At 40.4% G+C, this 19,873-nt stretch overlaps 2 protein-coding genes across 2 annotated transcripts in view; one reads left to right on the forward strand and one right to left on the reverse strand.

The window, feature by feature from the left end:
- The window catches only part of LOC148146866 (uncharacterized), a 79,708-nt gene extending 72,366 nt beyond the window's left edge, over positions 1 to 7,342 (forward strand). The window contains exon 5 of the mRNA XM_087996354.1: positions 6,288 to 7,342. Within this exon, the coding sequence (XP_087852480.1) occupies positions 6,288 to 6,512 (225 nt within the window). The 3' untranslated portion in view covers positions 6,513 to 7,342. The remainder of the gene's footprint in view (positions 1 to 6,287) is intronic.
- Positions 1 to 19,873, reverse strand: part of eif3m (eukaryotic translation initiation factor 3, subunit M) — a 64,125-nt gene that overhangs the window by 4,471 nt on the left and 39,781 nt on the right. Inside the window, exons 6-9 of the mRNA XM_043705542.2 lie at positions 17,508 to 17,591; positions 16,399 to 16,498; positions 12,726 to 12,807; positions 3,237 to 3,380 (exon numbers count right to left, since the gene is read on the reverse strand). Of these exons, the coding sequence (XP_043561477.1) occupies positions 3,237 to 3,380; positions 12,726 to 12,807; positions 16,399 to 16,498; positions 17,508 to 17,591 (410 nt within the window). The remainder of the gene's footprint in view (positions 1 to 3,236; positions 3,381 to 12,725; positions 12,808 to 16,398; positions 16,499 to 17,507; positions 17,592 to 19,873) is intronic.

The raw sequence follows: 19,873 nt of genomic DNA on the forward strand, positions 1-19,873 counted from the left end.
GGTGCGGGGTTGTGGGACTATGAGGTGGATGGGAGATCTCCCGAGGTGATGAGGTTATGGATGGTCTGGGAGATGATGGTTTGGTGGTGGGGGGTGGGGTCATGGTCAAGGGGGCAGTAGGAGGAGGTATCTGCGAGCTGGCGTTTGGCCTCAGCGGTGTAAAGGTCGGTGCGCCAAACTACTACCATGCCTCCTTTGTCTGCTGGTTTGATAGTGAGGTTGGGGTTGCAACAGAGGGAGTGGAGGGCGGCGCGTTCTGAGGGTGAGAGGTTGGAGTGGGTGAGAGGGGTGGGGGAGTTCAGGTGGCGGTTAATATCGCGGCGGCAGTTGGCTATGAAGAGGTCGAGGGCAGGTAGGAGGCCAGCACGGGGTGTCCAGGTGGATGGGGTGTGTTGGAGGCGTGAGAAGGGGTCGTCAGAGGATGGGCGGGAATCCTGATTAAAGAAGTAGGCGGCGGAGGCGGCGGAAGAATTGTTCGATGTCACGCCGTGTGTTGAACTCATTAATCAGAGAGCGTAGGGGAATGAAGGTGAGGCCTGATCTTTCATCCTCAGAAGGGTAGGTCTGGAGGGATGGTGAAAACACGACAGGGCTGGGAGCTAGGACCTGATGTGGGGCTGGAGCTGGGTGTGGGGGCGGGGACGGAGATCGGCGTGGGGTTGGGGTTGGGCATGGTGATGGGGCGGGGTTAGACGTGGTGACGGATTTAGGCGTGGGGGCGGGGTTAGGCATGCAGTCGGAGATCGGCGAAGGGGCGGGGTTAGGCATGGAGGCAGAGACACATGCGGCGTTGTGGGCGTGTAGGTTAGTGACGTCACTGGGGGCGGAAGTGGCTGCGGCGACCACAGAGGCAGAGTTATTCCCCGAGGTCGCGAATCTGTCGGCGATTGTCTTCATGGCGATCGTGGAGGCGGTTGTCTGGGCGGCGATCGCGGAGGCTGCGAGGTCGGTGGGGGCAGAAGTGACGTCATCGTCGGCGGCAGCTATTGCCGCGGGCGATGTAGCGGCCACGTGTGTAATGATTTCGGACTGATTTCGGAGGCCGATGGAAGATTAATCTGATGCCCATTTTAACATACACTGTTCCATTATTTATCCACATGTTTGTCCAATGCCCATTTAAATGCCATTAACGTTGGCAAGTCTACTACTGTTGCAGGCAGGCTGTTCCACGCCTCTGAGTAAAGAAGCTACCCCTGATACCTGTCCTAAATATATCACTTCTCAATTTAAAGCCACATCCTCTCGTGTTAGCCTTCACCATCCAAGGAAAAAAGGTTCTCATGGTCATCCACCCTATCCTAATGCTCTGATTATCTTTCTTGTTTCGATTAAGTCACCTCTCAACCGTCTTCTCTCCAACGAAAACAGCCTTTCCTCGTAAGATCTTCCTTCCATACGAGGCAACATCGTAGTAAATCTTCTGAGAACCCTTTCAAAAACCTCCACATCCTTTCAATAATCCAGAACTGTACACAATACTCCAGGTGCAGTCTTACCAGTGTCTTGTACAGTTGACGCATGACCTTGTGGCTCCGAAACTCAATCCCCCTACCAATAAACGCCAACACACCATATGCCTTCTTAACCACCCTATCAACCTGGGTGGCAACTTTCAAGGATTTATGCACCTGGACACAGAGATCTCTCTTTATCTACACTGCCAAGGATTTTAGCATTAGGCCAGTACTCTGCATGCCGAATAAGTCTTCCGAAGTGAACTACCTCACACTTTTCCGCATTAAACTCCATTTGCCACTCTCAGCCCAGCTCTGCATCTTATCTATGTTCCTCTGTAACCCACAACATCCTTCGGCACTATCCACAACTCTGCCGACCTTAGTGTCATCTGCAAGTTTACTAACCCAAATTTCTATGCCCACATCCAGATCATTTATAAAAATGAAAAACAGCAGTGGCACCAAAAAAGATCCTTGTGGCACAACACTAGTAACTGAGCTCCAGGGTAAACATTTCCCATCAACCATTACCTTCTGACCTCTTTCAGCTAGCCAATTTTTGATCCAAACTACTAAATCACCTTCATTATTTTGTGCAATAGCCGTGTGGAACCTTATCAAATGCCTTACTGAAATCCATATACACCACATCAACCGCTTTATCTTCATCCATCTGTTTTGTCACCTTCTCAAATAACTCAATGTGGTTAGTGAGGCACAACCTACCCTTTACAAAACAGTGTTGACTATCCCTAATCAAATTATTCTTTCCAGATGATTATAAATCCTATCTTTTACAACCTTTTCCAACACCTTATCCACAACCGAAGTAAGGCTCAATGGCCTATAATTACCAGTGCTGTTCCGACTCCCTTCCTAAACAAGGGAACAACATTTGCTATCCTCCAGTCTTCTTGAACTACTACTGTGGACAATGATGACAAAGATCAAAGCCAAAGATTCTGCAATCTCGTCCCTGGCTTCCCAGAGAATTCGAGGATAAATCCCACCCGACCCAAAGGTCTTATCTATTAGCATATTTTCCAAAATTGCTAAAATAGTCTCTTTGTCAACCGTAATCCCATCTAATCTTAAAAATCACACAACACCAGGTTATAGTCCAACAGGTTTAATTGGAAGCACACTAGATTTCGGAGCGACGCTCCTTCATCAGGTGATTGTCCTGATGAAGGAGCGTCGCTCCGAAAGCTAGTGTGCTTCCAATTAAACCTGTTGGACTATAACCTGGTGTTGTGATTTTTAACTTTGTACACCCCAGTCCAACACCGGCATCTCCGAATCATGCCCATCTAATCTAGTAGCCTGTATCTCTTTATTCTCACTAACACTGCCCTTTTCCAATGTGAATACTGATGAAAAGTATTCATTAAGCGCTTCCCCTATGTCCTCAGATTCCACACAGAACTTCCCATTACTATCTTTGATTGGCGCTAATCTTACTCTAGTCATTCTTTTATTCCTGATATACCTATAAAAGGCCTTATGGTCCACATTTCAAGTGTGTCCATCTCTTGCAGTTTCCTTCCCTGTCCTATGCATCCTAAATCTTGCCTAATCGCATCATAATTACCTTTCTCCCCAGTTACACCTCTTTCCACATTTTATTAGCAAGCAGCTGCACCAAGTACCAAAGGGTAACAAAACTAGAGTCCAAAGGAAAGTTAGTGTGTTACATTCAACATCCCTAAATTATTGTGATTTGTTCACTTTAAATGAGACATTTTTATTTGTAAACTACGATGAAATTGTACTTACCATCTATAATGAATGCTTCAACATCATCTTCAGCGATCTGAAGTTCCTGTTGAAGAGTATCAAAAGAAATCTCCTTGTTGTCCACTGCCATTCCCATCAAAGTTAGCAGTCTCATCTTTGCTGTGTTCTGTTCATGAGAAAGACCTGTAACCAATGCAATTAGTTAAGGTGTATTCCCAGCATTTCATTGCTACAATTTTGGGGGATTTTTAGTATGCAGTATTTCCAATGTGGATGAGTTTTGTGGATAGTTTTGAGCCATATTAAGTGTTGTTATTTAAACAAAATTTGACTAAACCTCGCATGTAATAAAGCAAACATCAGGCCAACAATTACACCCAGAATAGCACTAATTCAAACTTAAAGGTTTATAAGGATTTACTGAAGTACATTATACATGCAACATTGGTACAAAAATCAATGAATGCACAATAAGGCAATAGAAAATGAAATGATTAGAGACTAAAGTCCAAACATTTCTTCATAGAATTGCAAGCAAATCTTGAATAGTGTTACAGCTAGCGCTCAAATTTTAATTAACTTTGCCTCATCAAACAATGCAGTAATGGCAACATAAGTGAAAAACATAATTCACTGGAATGAGGTACACTAGGGCAAAACTACAGCTAATAGGGCTTAATAGAAAATTACACAAAATCAATTAGTACATACTCTTAATTAACAAATGCAAATGAAATACTGATGAACTTTAAGCAGGGTGGTTGTGAAAAGACTAGGTTTATTGAAAGGCTACATGTGTTAGGGCAAAGCAGTTGACAAAAGAAACTGGCTGATCTTGTCAACATCAATAAAAGGCAAATTATGACTTCAGGAATCATGCCACCTGTTGGAGACTGCATGAAAAACTTCATCTTGTAATGCATTAGTGATCCATAAATGTCATGCTGTCCTTTTGTTATATTGAGTGTAAATATTGTACAATGCTAATTAATTCAGAACAGTAAATCTCAAGTTATATTTAATCAGAGCAAGGCAACAAGAATTAAAAGAGTATGTATCATCAGGACTAACCTGAGCTTTCCCTTCATTTAACCCCTTGCTTTCGCGATAGCAGTAAACTCCCTAATAAACATTTGTAGGAAGCTACAGCAATGTTTTAATACAAGTTAATCAAGAAAAGCAATTATCTATAATGGGATTTGTGTCAGGCAAAGACGCTCATAAGTTTATTTGTCAATCAGGTGTTTCTCACAGTATGTTCACTGTGGAAATAAAACTCAATGTATAACAGCAGTTCAAGCATACATCTGCTGCTATCTGTATTGCTACTTAGCTGTTTCTGATTCACTGTTTATACAAAAGCATAAAGCTTTAAAAAAGGACTGTAGATGTTTGCTGAGTGAGAAGACAAAATGTAGTACAGGTTGTTCTGTTATAACACACATTTCATCTTCGCAAATTTGCTGTAACATGATTGACAAATTGGGGATGCTGTTTCTATAGCGCAAACTTATTAAATATGTTGGCTGTAATACTATTTCAGCACCAACACTTTAAGTGCTTTTTTCAAAGCGTGATTTTTCTATAATACGGAATAGCACAAGAACACAACCATCGCATTATAGAAGAACTGACTGTACGTGTGGTTTTGCTGATAACTACGTGGCTATACTACTGCCCAATAATCAGCCCATTAAATGTGTCTCTTCTTTGGCAGTCCCATAGGGATCAAGGTTGATTTGCTTCCACTGAGATTCAATAGGATTTAAAACAATGTGCCATCTTCAGACTCTGCCACGTGCAGCCTAGAGTGCTAAAAGAGGTTGGTCTAGAGATCCACTCAAATGTTCTACTCACAGGTTAAAAAGCTAGTGGCATAAGGTACTGATTTGTAAGTCAGGACTTTGGGTATTTTGAACCATGAGCTACGATGACAGACCTGTGCTCAATTTCGCTCTGCATGTTTCCCCAACTGCAGTTAAATATATTTAAATCAGTACTTTCAGGCAACCCTGGAAAGAGTGAAAGAACATCCCACATGGAAACACACCATTTGAAGTTTCAGATAGTGCACCAGCCCTCGCCACTCATTCTCCTGTGAGAAAGCAATATTTTGACTGGCAAGTTAAATTCAATGCAAGTTAACTTCTGTAACCAATGAGACGTAAGCATGAATCATCAACAGTTTATAGACTCAGAGCAAAGAGAGCAATGCATGAAGGAATGTGCAGGTGCACAGAAATATGGTCACATTGAAAATAGTTTGGGAAGCACCAGGTATTGAGGGTTCAATTAAGTTGAGATAACTGCAAGCAACTTTGAATGTGTACATAAAGGCACTTCTAAAAGAGTATATTGCTTAAGTGTTAATGCTCAATTTTATTTTGGACTTTTGTGTCAGCCCACATTTTCAAATCAATGGATTTTGAAATGTGCACTTGCATCACAGAAAGAGGAGACTCCAACCCTAAAATCAATTGGACGGACACCTCAGCACCACACTCTACTGCAAACCCACAGACAACCTCACAATGCTACACTTCTCCAGCTTCCACCCAAAACATATTAAAACAGCCATTCCCTATGGACAAGCCCTATGCATACACCAGATCTGCTCAGAGGAGGAGGAACGTGACGGACACCTGGAAGTACTCAAGGATGCCCTCACAAGAACGGGGTACGATGTTCAACTCATCGACCGCCAGTTCTGACGTGCCACAACAAGGAACCGAAATGACCTCCTCAGGAGACAGACACAGGCTGCAACTGACAGGGTACCCTTCGTTGTTCATTACTTCCCAGGGGCTGAAAAGTTACGCCATGTTCTTCGTGACCTGCAACACATTATCAATGAGAATGAGCACCTCCACTACTTGCCTTTAAACAACTGCCAAACCTCAAACAGATCATTGTTCGTAGCAAACTGCCCGGCTCTCAGGACAACTTCATACAACCCTGTCACGGTGGACGCTGCAAAACGTGTCAGATTGTGGACATAGATACCACTATTACGCGTGGGAACACCTCCCACCGTGTACATGGCAAGTACTCATGTGACTCAGCTAACATTGTCTATCTTATACGTTGCAGGCAGGGATTCCCGGAGGCATGGTACATTGGGGAAACCGAGCAAAGGCTACGACAATGGATGAATGGGCACCGCACAACAATCAACAGACAGGAGGGTTCCCTCCCAGTTGGGGAACACTTCAGTGGTCCAGGACATTCAGCCTCGGACCTTCGGGTGACCATCCTCCAAGGTGGACTTCGGGACAGACAGCAGAGGAAAGTGGCCGAGCAGAGGCTGACAGCTAAGTTCGGTACCCACAGGGAGAGCCTCAATCAGGACCTTGGGTTCATGTCACCTTACAGGTGATCACCATTGCACTACACAACACACAGATGCACACACAGACACCCACACACACCCTTATAGACACGCAGACACCCACACATGCACCCCCTCACAGACTTAAGACACTCTGCACTCACTACACACACACACACACACACAACCCCCACCCCAGACAGGCAGACACACAGACAGACCAAGACCCACATGCACACATATATTTTGTGTGGTGAATGTTTTTGGTACTTTCAGAGTTACATTGCACTTTGCTCAAAAACCACATACATTCATGTAGAACTCTGAGCTCAAAAACTGCATGAATTTATGTAAAATTCTGTTATATCACTTTTTAGATTGGAATCAGTCTAAACAGGTCACAGACAGAGAACACAGGGGGCTAACACCTTCAACATATTGTCTAGCTATCACCATTGTGAACAGCTAACCCGAGAATGCAACTTTAAAAAAAAGGTTTTGTGATTTACACATGAAAGAAGTGAAACTATCACTGTATTCTAACAGATGAAAGGCTTAACCGACAATCAATTCTTCAATGTATAATTTCAGTTACATCACACTGCAAATTTTTACTATAAATTCTGTGTTACGATCGAGCCCTCCACAATCACCTGATGAAGGAGCGTCGCTCCGAAAGCTAGTGTGCTTCCAATTAAACCTGTTGGACTATAACCTGGTGTTGTGTGATTTTTAACTAAAATCAATTGAGTAGCTACAAAAAAAAAATCAAGTAACTCTCGAAAAAATTAAGGTACACATTTTTTTCAAGGAACCCTCAAAAAAAATTCTAGTTCCTAACCAATATTCTTAAAATCTTCTCACAAAACATAGCTTACTTTCTGGCAGACTAATTTCCAAGCGTGACCTGTGTAAAGAGATAGCAGATACCAAGCTTTAAAAGCATCTAATTTTCTGCCAAATGGATTTACTTATTACTGCTATGTCAAAATCCTAATACAGCAATAAAGTATTCTGCATCACTAAGCAATTTCTGCATTTGTTAAACCTTGCCATCAAAAAATAAATGCAATATGAAAATCACATCTTAATACAAATAAGATACTCAAAATCATTGCACCTTTTAAACAGTCAATTACACAGCACTGTGGGAGTGCTGAAGTGTTAATTACCACTCCTTCCTGCTGGGCGTAAATAAGGAGACTGCTGACACCAACACTCCCCACCTTAAGCAATGAAGCAGATTATCTAGTTCATGAAGGAGACAATGATGAAACTTGAACAGCTTTCTGTAGCTATGCACTGAGCTCAGCTTTTCTACATTCCCATTACTATTGCTCTAGAACTTATATGTATGTTTAATCAGATTCCTCTCAAGTATAGCTCTTGGTGATAAGCGGTTGTAAACACTTTTTGTAAATAAACAGAAACTGTAGAGTCAGCACATTAAATGCTGCAATTGATGCTTTTAAAGGTCAGAAGGTTAATGCTAAAAACAATGATCCCCCCCAAACTGCTGTATAATGAGAATGTGCAGGTCAAGGGACACTGATGGGTATAATTTCACCTCGCAAACAAAGTGACCTCTTAACAAAGACTGATCCTAATGACCAATGGATATCAGTACTGGTAGTCTATCTCCTTGAAAGTTCTCAACTCTCTTTCTTTATCTAAAACCAATGTGAAAGTTTTCAAGTGATATTTAAAAATACAGTGGTGAATTGATACAGGTGATGTGCTAAAAAATCTGAACCATCCAGACAAGCAATGACATAAAACCACAAATTTATGCATTATGCCACAACATGCAGCATTACCAGAGCAGCAATATAGCATGTCACATCAAACTTAAAGATCCAATAAAACTTCACAATCATGAACACAAGAAACACTCAAGTCTGCTCTACCATACAACGTAATCACAGTTGATTATTTACTTTCATTCCACTTTTCCACCCTATCGCTTGATTCTTTTCATATCCAAAAATCTATCCATCTGCACTGTGAATATACTCAAACCGGAGCATTCATAGGCCTTTAGGTAGAAAATTCCAAAGATTCAGATCAAGAAATTTCTTCTCATTATCCTCCTAAATGACTGAATTCTCACCTTAGATTGGAGAATCATGTCTTGGGTCAAGGATACAATTGCTCATTCCACTACCCAAAATTACTTGAAGCACTTGTTCCAAGGCATCTTCTGATTTCAAGCCAACTATTTCAGGTAGAGTGCAAGTGTCTAACATCTCCACTTTTAAACAGATAAACATGGCACTATAGGACTGAAGGTGGACAAATTATCCAGAGTTTATGACCTGCATTTAATAGTTTTAAATCAAATGGCTGCAAAGATAATGGAGGAATTGGTCAAATTATTCCAAAACCCATTGAGTTCTATGAGGGTAGAACAGATTGAAACCCTACTAATGTGACACCCCTCTTCAAGAGGGAGGGAGATAGAAAGCAGGAAACTATAGGCTAGTCGGCCTAACATGTCAAGCACGGTGGCTCAGTGGTTAGCACTGCTGCCTCGCAGGACCAAGGACCCGGGTTCAATTCCACCTCAGGCGACTGTCTGTGTGGAGTTTGCACATTCTCCCAGTGTCTGCGTGGGTTTCCTCCAGGTGCTCCAGTTTCCTCCCACAATCCAAAGATGTGCAGATGAGGTGATTTGGCCATGCTAAATTACCCATAGCGATAGGTGCATTAGTAGGGAGTAGGGGAATGGGTCTGGGTGGGTTACTCTTCGGTGTGGACTTGTTGGGCCGAAGGGCCTGTTTCCACACTGTAGGGATTCTAATTAGGAAATTCTAGAGACCATTATTAAGGAAGAAATAGCAAGATATTTAGAAAAGCTTAATACAGTCAACATGGTTTTGTGAAAGAAATTATGTTTGACAAATTTGCTAGAATTCTTTGAGGACAGAACATTTAGAGGCGATAAAGGGAAACTGTTAGATGTAGATTTGTATTTGTAGAAGGATTCAAGTCAGGCTATTGCACAAGATTAGAGCTCTTTGGTACTGTTGGTAATGTGTTAGAATAGGTAATAAATTGGTTGGCAAAGAGAATTCAAAGTCAGGATTAATGGGTCTTTATCAGGTTGGAAAAACGCAAATGATGGAGTGCCACAAGGATCATGCCTTGGAACTCATTAGGCGTACGATGTATCTAAATTTTCTGATGATACAAAAATAGGCGCGAGAGCACGTTCTAATGAGGATATATGGAATCTGCAAAGCCGATACAGATAGGTCCGGTGAGTGAGCAAAAACCAGCAGATAGAGTTTAATGTTGGGAAGTGTGAAATCATATACTTTTGGTAGGATGAATAAAAACATAGATTATTACTTAAATGTAGAGACACCACAAAAGGTGTACAGTACAGAGGGACCTTGGTGATCTTGTGGGTGAAGCACAAAAGGTTAGCTTTCAGGTACTGCAAGTAATTATGGAGACAAAAGGAACTTTGTCTTTTATTGCTATAGGTTTAGAGTTTTTAAAAATAAAGAACTCTTAATACGAATGTACAGGATGTTGCTGAGGCACTGTGGAAAACTCTACATTGTTTATTTAAGAAAGGATATACTGCAGCATTGGAGGTTGTTCAAAACAGATTAACTTAGCTGATTCCTGGGATAAAGGAGTTGACTCAGCATGATAAACTAAAGAGGTTCGACCATTATTCATGAGAGTTTAGAAGAATTGTAACATCCAGTATTCGGGGGGGGGGGGGGGGGGGGTGGGCATAACATTGGTAGATGTTGGGATAACGTTTTCACCAGTGGGAGAAACTCAAACTAGAGGACATAGTTACAAAAGAAGACGACACTCATTTAAAATGGAGAACATGAAGGAATTTCTTCTCCCAGAAGGTAATCAAGGTCTGAAATTCTCTACTCTTAGAGTTGTGGAGGCTAGATCCCAAAGTATTTGAAGAGCTCATGATTACGTTTTGGAGTTATTAGGGAATCAAGGGCTTTGATGAGCAAAAAAAAGAGTCAAGGCCTGGGGCAAATCAGCCATGCCCTTGAAATTTGAAAGGGGATGCTTGAGGGACTGATAGGAGCAGGAGTGAGCCAATTTCTTATGTTTTTGTGGAGTTCCTTGTTCTTTTTGCTCAACACTTTCCAAAAAGAGAAAGATTAGGAATCACAAACCAAACTCAAGCCCTGCTGCTTCACAAGAACAAGACAATGAGAATAGTGTTAGATCAGTATAAAGGTTTTTTTCTTCATCTTTGGAAAATTATTTCTTTCATAAGTAGCTACTGTACAAAAGCAGCAATTTAGGTTTCACTTTATAAACTCTAATGCATTAGTTTAATGCCAAAAATAAAAAAAAAAGCCATTTTTAAAGTACTAATCCATAGTCAATTGTTTTTAATACATTTGAGCAACTAAGGCAGTAGGCCAATGTTTGAGAAGATTTAATAACTTATTGTTGAGCATGCATTTATAACCTCTATTTGCCATCTCACACCTTTTCAATGACAACTTGCATTCAAGCCTAAGCAGACTTCGGGGTAGTTGGAAAGACTCCTTCAGTGCTGTTCTGTGATCAACTGCTGTGTGTACTGAAGTACAACCACGGTGATTCTTCCATACTGGAGCTGAACTAAATTGCTTAATTGAGGTCCAATGAATTTTTGATTTATCAAATTCAGACAAAAACGAGGAAGCCGAGAATTCAAATCTGGCATTGCATTTCTGCATACCTTGTACTCCAGTTGTTACATTATTGTCAGATGCCTGATTATGTCTATAGAATATCAAAGACAAATCATACCATCTCAATTTGAGAATCTAATTTCAGTCTGAAAAAAATTCAGAAATTAGAGTCAAGTACAAGTGAACATGAAACTGGATTATTGTGAAAATTTAGTAAAATGCCACTTTCATGGCTTCAATATATCCCAAAGCTGTTTACAATTAATAGATTTTATTTTTGAAGTATAGTACTTATTGTACAAAACCTATCATCCTTAACCAGTCACCCTTAAGTATACATGACTCCTGAACCAGAAAGTTGACTCAACTTTCTTCTGAAATGATCCAAGCATGCCAGCTACATCAAATTTCATATAGCAGTTTCTACGAAAACCCATCTCAGTATTCTCAGGCAACTAAGGATAGGCAAATATAATTCAATATTTGTCACGTTATTAAACTCCACACGGCACAGATACAGCTACAGTATTTTTGGGAGGGGCCTGTAGATGTTGACCAATCAACAGTGATGCAACAAGACAGGATGGTGTGGGGGTTGTAAAGTAATTTGTAGGTCAAGCTCCTGGGAGTGGTCATCAACAACAAGCTTTCTTAGACTCTTCATGTGAATGCACTTGTTACAAAGACCCAACAACGTCTCTTCCTTCTCAGGCAGCTCAGAAAATTTGGCATGACGGCGAATATCCCTGCCAACTTTTATAGGTACACTACAGAGTGCATTCTGTCTGGATGCATCACTACCTGGTATTGCAACTACAATTCTAGTTCAGAGACTGTTATAAGAGTGGTGAACTTGGCCCGGACAATCACAAAGGCCAACCTCCCATCTATAGGATCCATCTACCAGGCCCGCTGTCAAGGAAAGGTCGCCAGCATTCTCAAAGATCCATCCCACCCTGGCAATGCTTTTCTACCTCTACCATCGGGGAGATTGTACAGAAGCCTGAACGTGCACCAGCCAGTTTCAAAACCAGTTCAACCCTACTGTTGTTAGAATACTGAATGGACTCTCAAACCCTTAGCAATTGCCTGTACCTGTGTTTTGGCTTTTGCCATTATTTACCTATTATTTACTTATCTATGCTATTTAACTATGTGATCTGCCTGTATTGCTCGCAAGACAAAGTTTCGCACTGTGCTTCAGTACACGTGACAATAAATTAAGTTCAAATTCAGGTAGTAATATTTTCATGCATATGCTGCCTTGGTTGTTCTAGATGGTACATGACAGGTTTGGAAGGTGATGCCAAAGAAACCTTGGCAAGTTGCTGCGGAGCATTATCTAGATGGTATATTTTACTATCCTATGCATTGATGGTGGAGGGTGTTTATGTTTAAAGATTTTGAAATGCAAGATTTCAGTGAAGTAATCCCCTTCTTGAAGGATCTAGTGATGAAAATAAAATGCATCTTTTTAACTACAATACTGTCTTTAAATTCTTGCTATAATTTGAAGGAATGAAATCTCACCTAGTGAATCGATGAAGTCTTTGTTATTCTGGTAGAATTTGACATACGCTGCTAATTTTCCACTGACAAAAATTGTCAAAAGCTATTGAAAGGGAACAGATATATCAGGTTAATATAAATTCTACTGTGAAGGTACAAAATACAAAATGTCAGATACACAATTAAAATACTTTATTTATTCACAGTGAAGACTGTGCGAACTATTCAAACCAGAAGATACTTTGGAAAAGAAAAGTTTCTTATGGCTGCTGAGAACTGTATGTATCAACTCTGTATTGTTTCCAATCACTACCACATTATTTTCATCCCTTTTGAATGGTATCCTGCTTTCAGCCAAAGTTTAGGGTTGAGGTTCCTCTATCGTTACATCCTGGATCCATATATCAGCCATACCTGTAGTCACACCCCCTTTTATCCCAGACTGACACAAAGTTCTACTCAACCCAAGTGGTACGACTGCCTCCTAAAACAAAATGCCCAGTTAATACCCCTCCTGTATCATGCCCTGCAATGTCTGCCACTCAGACTCAAAAGTTTCTTGAGTTGCAGAAATGTGCCCAGAGTTGGTTCCAGAATCACAATCCTTTTTCACAAACTCCCACATATTGAAGTCACAGCAATTGTCCTCTCAAACCTTTTTAAGTACTTATCTGTTCTGATACCAATTTAAAGTAATAACATGGATAAATTTTCTAGCTTAGAGCCAAAGCACTCACCACCTAATAATATGAAAGGATCAAAAATAAGTACTTTATTTTTAAAAACCTCCTTCCCTCTTTAAACCAAATTTTCATTTGCAAATTTCTAATTTTAGCACTGCTTATGAAGCACTTGTTCATCAATCTCTGTGCAGTGAGAGGTAGTATTTATTTAGAAATACTCAAAATTCATATACTCATAACTTAAAACAGTATTTGACATCACTACTCTCAAAGGCATTTGGTAGCAATGGTACGAAAATATGTTCTACAATTTTCAGAATGGCAATCTGTACAACCACTATTTTGTGGGAATTAGTAAATTTAGAGCTGTCCATTCATATTATAGTATTGTGACTAAGTCCATAACATAGGACTTCATTGCTCAGTCCTTTGGGTATGAGGTAGGAAGTCACATTAAGGTTGTACAACCTGAAGGATATTATTAAGCTAGAGAGGGTTCAGAAAAGATTTAACAGGATGTTATCGGGTATGGAAAGTTTGAGTTATAAAAAAAGGCTGGTTAATCACGGATGATTAGGAGGTTACAAGGTGACCTTGGAGGTTTGTAAAACATGAGGGGTAAAGACAGGTTTAGTGGTAGGCGTCTTTTCCCTGGATGGGGGATTTCAAGACTAGAAGGTAATTTTTTTTTTAAGGTGAAAGGAGGGAGATTTTAAAAAGACATTGTTATGGACCAGACCAGACTCCCTCAAAACATTTCAAGAAAGTAGCCAAGACTCTAATTTTGCTAGGTTTTTTTAAAACACATGTAATGCAGATATTCCAGGAGAGATGCAGCTGGTCAAACCACTTAGTTTTAAACAAAACAGAATTGCTTCACAAGATTATTGAATGAAACACAAAGAAAAGAAAACAGAATACTGAATAATGTAACCTCTCTGAAAACTCAACAGATCATACCAACTTGATGCTGTTCCAAATACTTGCTACAATCCCATAAATACCCCTTGGCAGTAAAGGTAAAATCAAATATAGGCTCCTACAGGAGAGATGTCAGATAAAGAGGAGGATAAGTATGGACCTGTTTCTTTTGGCCCAGCAACTTTAAAACACTACTGCTTTCAGTAACTAGCCAGACTAAACCAGAGAAAATCTGAGCTGGGAGAACTGGCTACTCCCCTTTCAATGTACAAGTGTTTGTTTTTATAAACTTGAAAGCCTTTTGCCTGAGGCAGCATCTGTTAGCTATAATCAAATTGGCCCTAAAACCCTTCAAATGTAGACTTTTTGGAGTCTGTCTTTTACGATCTCTCTGAAACAAAAAGCCAAGGACAACATTTCCTTGTTAAAGGAGTAGAATCATCACAACCTGGACATTTTTTTCTTACTTAGAGGGTTGTTTGCATGTGGAATGAACTTCCATGCTGTACAACTCTATTACTTCATGTGGTAGATGCGGGCACTATTATGTTTAAAAGACACTTAGATAAGTACATGAATAGGAAAGGTTTGGAGGGATATAGGCCAGAAGCAGGCAGGTGGACTAGTTTAGTTTGGGATTATGTTTAGCATAGACTAATTGGACTGAAGGGTCTGATTCCATGCTATATGACTCTTTGAATCTCTGAGAAACTCCCTCCCTACTGTACACCACTGTGCCACTATCTTCACTGGATCTTTCCTACCTATGGCTCAAATGGTGGTCTTTCAACTATGGTTGCAAGAGGACAACCTGGTCAGCCCACTGCTTGTCCGAGAGACAGCTCTCCCAATTTTGGCACTAGCTTCTAGATATTTTTAGTTAAAAATCACAACACCAGGTTATAGTCCAACAGGTTTAATTGGAAGCACACTAGCTTTTGGAGCGACACTCCTTCATCAGGATGAAGGAGTGTCGCTCCGAAAGCTCGTGTGCTTCCAATTAAACCTGTTGGACTCTAACCTGGTGTTTTGTGATTTTTAACTTTGTACACCCCAGTCCAACACCGGCATCTCCAAATCATTCCAGATATTTGTAAGGGAAAACTTATCAGGGTTGATAGGCTGAGTCTGACTCAAGCTATAGACAACCCAAACTATAGAGAAAGATAATTTAAAGTACTGCATTAAATAAAACAAATTCAGTCATGTGGGGGAATAGAACAACTGCTCAGTATTCTTGACTCTAATGCTCCCATAGTTATAACAGAAAGATCAAAGGGAATTTTGGGATCCATCCAGTAGTTGCAATTGCACTTGACAGGGCATTATATAAAACTTTACCAGTCTAAATTATAACACTAGTGATTTAAGGAACACTGCATTAATCTTAAATCACAGCACCTCCATGAATACCTCATTACTAAGGAAAATTACTCTACTCTTCTAAAATGTATCTGAAGTAACAACCTTTAACATCAAATGGGTTTTCATAGATGGGATGACTTCAGTTCTCATATTATGGCTATATAGAAAAGAGCACAAGACAGAATGTAGTTTGACCTAGCTCTTGAACCTCGTAGAACCAGAACTCCTGAGGAACAGTGGCGGTGTTCCTATCTCTGAGCCCAAAAACCAGACTTCAACTCCCACTTGGATTGGTAGTATGTAGAAACATCTCTGAAGGCGTTAATTTAAAAGGACTGTTTTAAAGTTCCCCTTGTTCCAGAGATGTGCAGTAACATCTCTGAACAGGTTGATTAGAAAAACAGGTTAAATTACACTCAAAATAAACTTCCAGGGGCTCTTGTGGTGCAGTTGAATGTCCCTACTGTAGAACCAGTGTTCAAGTCCCACCTGCTCCAGAGATGGCCAATAATATCTCAGCAAGTCGATGAGAAAAACATACACATTAAAAAAAAAGAATCACACACCATTTACAAGCAAGATGTCCAGCCAGACCTTTACCCCTCATTTTGTAACTTGTAAGAGTCAAATAATACAAAATACAAAAATCTCCTTAAAGTAGTACATGAATGAATGCACATCCTGGCTTTAATATGTAACCAATCTGCAATGGTTCGACTACTCACATCATGAATAAGCTCCCCTTCCAGAAATCGAACAGGTTTCAAAGCAAGTAGATGGTCAAAAAGAAATGTGTTTTGATCCTTCAGTGCTCTTACAATGCACCTATCAGAGAGAAATTCAACAAAATATTTGTTGTTTCTGCTGCAAAATTCTCCACTGAGCTGGAGGAGTGGCAGATGGTGTTTAATTTAGATAAATGTGAGATTTTGCATTTTGGTAAAACAAACAAGGGCAGGACATATACAATTCATTGTTGGGACTTGGGTAGTGTTGTAGAATAGAAAGATCTAGGAGTTCAGGTACATAATTCTTTGAAGTTTGCATCACAGGTAGAAAGGGTGGTTAAGAAGCCATTTAGCACGCTTGCCTTAATTGCTCAAACCTTTGAGTATAGGAGTTAGGATATCATACTGAGGGTGTACTGGACATTGGTAAGGTCTCTTCTGGAGTATTGTGTGCAGCTCTGGTCGTTTGTTATGGGAAGGATATTATTAAATTGGAGATGGTTCAGAAAAGGTTTACAAGGAGGTTACCGGGAACGGAGGGTTTGAGTTATAAAAATAGGCCGGGACTTTTCTTCACTGTAGCACAGGAGGTTGAGGGGATGAACTTTGAGGTTTAAAACGTCATGAGGGGCATAGGTAAGGTGAAGCAAAGGTCTTTTCCCTCAGTGGGGGAGTTCAAAACTTAGGTTTTTTTTTAAGGCGAGAGGAGAAAGTCTAAACAAGGACACGAGGGGCAACTTTTTTTAAAAGCAGCAAGTGGTTAGTGTGTGGAATGAACTGCCAGAGGAAGTGGTGGATGCAGCTAATTATAATGTTATAAGTCACTTGGATAAGTATATGAATAGGGAAGGTTTGGAGGGATATGTACAAAATGCAGGCAGGTGGGAATAGTTTAGTTTGAGAACATGGTTAGCAATGGATTAGTTGGATAGAAGCATCTGTTTCTGTGCTGTCAATATTACGACTACAATCATTTGGTAACTTGCAGCACACAATTTGGTAGCATTTGAGAACATTTATTACATAAATCAAAGTTACTTGAAAGGGAAATATTTCGGTAACTTAGATGGTGCGAACTGGAAAAAACAAAATTAAAATGACTTTACCTGTGAGCATCAACTCTTGCCTGTGAGGCATTATCTTCTGTATAGCTGCCGAGCAATTCCACCATAATTTTAGCTGCAGAATCACTGTCAAAAAGTTTTAACAATTCAGTACATAAACCAGATATAAAAAGGAATTAAAGCATAATCATTTAAAAAATCCAAGGTCAGGTTTGCATTCAAGATTGAGTGATGTTCTAATACTTATCATGATGTTTAAAATTATTCAAAAAAGTTGGCATATAAAAGGTATTCCTTTGGGGGGGGGGGGGGGGGTGGAAATGGTTAGTACCCAGAACAAGGGGACACAATCTTCAAAGCTGGAACTAGTTGATTCAGTGGTGAAATCAGAAGACGGATCATAGAATCCCTGTGGAAACAGGCCATTTGGCCTAACAGGTCCAAACCAACCCTCCGAAGAGGGCCCCACTCAGAACCATTTCCCTACCCTATCGGTCTACATTTCCCATGACTAATGCACCTGACCTACACATACCTGAACACTGTGGGCAATTTAGCTTGTCCAATTCACCTAAGCTGCACGTCTTTGGTTTAAGGGAGGAAAGCAGAACACCCAGAGGAGAACGTGCAAACTCTACCTGAGGCTGGAATGGAACCTGGGTCCCTAGCACTGAGGCAGCAGTGCTAATCACTGAGCCAACATGCCACTCATATTTATAAAAAGATAGTGGATATGTGGAACAGTCTCCCTCAAGAGAGTCTGGATGCTAGGTCAATTGAAACTTCCAAGATGGAGGTTTCGGTATAGGGCAGGAAAACAGAACCAAGGATGAAATTACTTATCTGACCATTTAAATATTGCTGAACAGGTTATAATCAAATCTCTGGTAGTACCATTTAAATCAGAATATATGCAGTATTACAAGGTTACAATAGTTGTTCGGTTATATAAAAGTTTGAATCAAGTTAAATAAAGAGAGAGAAATTCTGTTAATAATTTTTAATCTAACACTCATCTGAACAGATGCAAGAACAATAAATTTGTGTGTCATAAAAAATCACATTCTGATCAGTTGGCAGTGGACTCAAGTTGGTCAAGGCACTATCATGAAAATGTGTGTATCCCAAGAACTGTACTTTGCAATTAAATAAAACCTGTCTGAGCATTTCAAAAAGGTAAAAACAATGGCTGCAGATGCTGGAAACCAGATTCTGGATCAGTGGTGCTGGAAGAGCACAGCAATTCAGGCAGCATCCGAGGACAGGCAAAATCGACGTTACGGGCAAAAGCCCTTCATCAGGAATAAAGGCAGAGAGCCTGAAGCGTGGAGAGATAAGCTAGGGGAGGGTGGGGGTGGGGAGAGAGTAGCATAGAGTAAGAAGCCTAATTTCTATTCAATAAATAATGACTTCAGTTGCAGATAGGGCAATTTAGAAGTTACTGAAATTGTAGTATTGCTGTTTTTGAGAGTTGTTTTGCTACGTTTTATTTTGAAATTTAATGAGAAATGCAAAAGGCAGAAAAAATTAATGAAATTCAGATTTTCATTATTAAAACTTAGTTGCTTTAAAATATAGCACATCTTCATACCAAATTAAGAATCTATTATGATCTATTGTGGAATCTGAACAGATAGCTTGGAATTCTTATGACAATAATCTCTTTGAATTCACTGAAAATCATTTTCCTATTAACTCACTATAATATGTTACTTGGTCATTATAAGTCTGTAAGTTAGCTCGCTGAACTTGAAGGTTTGTTTTCAGACATTTCATCATACGAGGTAACATCATCAGTGAGAGTCTCTGGTGAAGAGCTGGAGCTCTGCCCCACCACTCTATTTATAGGTCTTGGTTTCTTAAGGTGGGTGATGTCATTTTTGTTTTTTTTCCAAGGGAAGGTAGATAGGACCTAAGTTGATGTGTTTATTGGTGGAGTTCTGGTTAGAATGCCATGCCTCTAAGAATTCTAGACCTGACCCCACAGCTGTTAAACAGAATCTCATCCTTTCTAACAGGACTTTAAAAATCAGGAGAATTAAACAGGACAGACTTCCAAAACATTTTGCCAGAGCGGCGAGGAGAGAAGGAGTGGTGAAGCAAGGGCTGCCAGGAAGGGTGAGTTTTCCCGCATTAAAAGGGACTTACCTCAGGAGTCGGGCCTCCATTTGCCGAGAGGTGCGAGGGAGGAGCGAAGGACTTCTGGGAAGTCATATTTGTGTGGTTGTGTTACCCGAAACACTACTTGGGTAGTGTCTCCCATCCATCCTCCTCCTCTAACCAAAAAAAAAATCTCTGCGCCAGATTGGTAAGGTAACAAGTTTTTTTTATTCCTTATTTTTTCAACAGTCTCTTTGGGAATTTAGAATACTGGGAATCGAGGTTAGGGAGTTGAAAGTTCCTCCTGC

The sequence above is a fragment of the Chiloscyllium plagiosum genome, unplaced genomic scaffold (genome assembly GCF_037043375.1).
Source record: "Chiloscyllium plagiosum isolate Xiang-an unplaced genomic scaffold, Cpla_swu_hap1 HiC_scaffold_18, whole genome shotgun sequence".
Lineage (NCBI taxonomy): Eukaryota > Metazoa > Chordata > Chondrichthyes > Orectolobiformes > Hemiscylliidae > Chiloscyllium > Chiloscyllium plagiosum.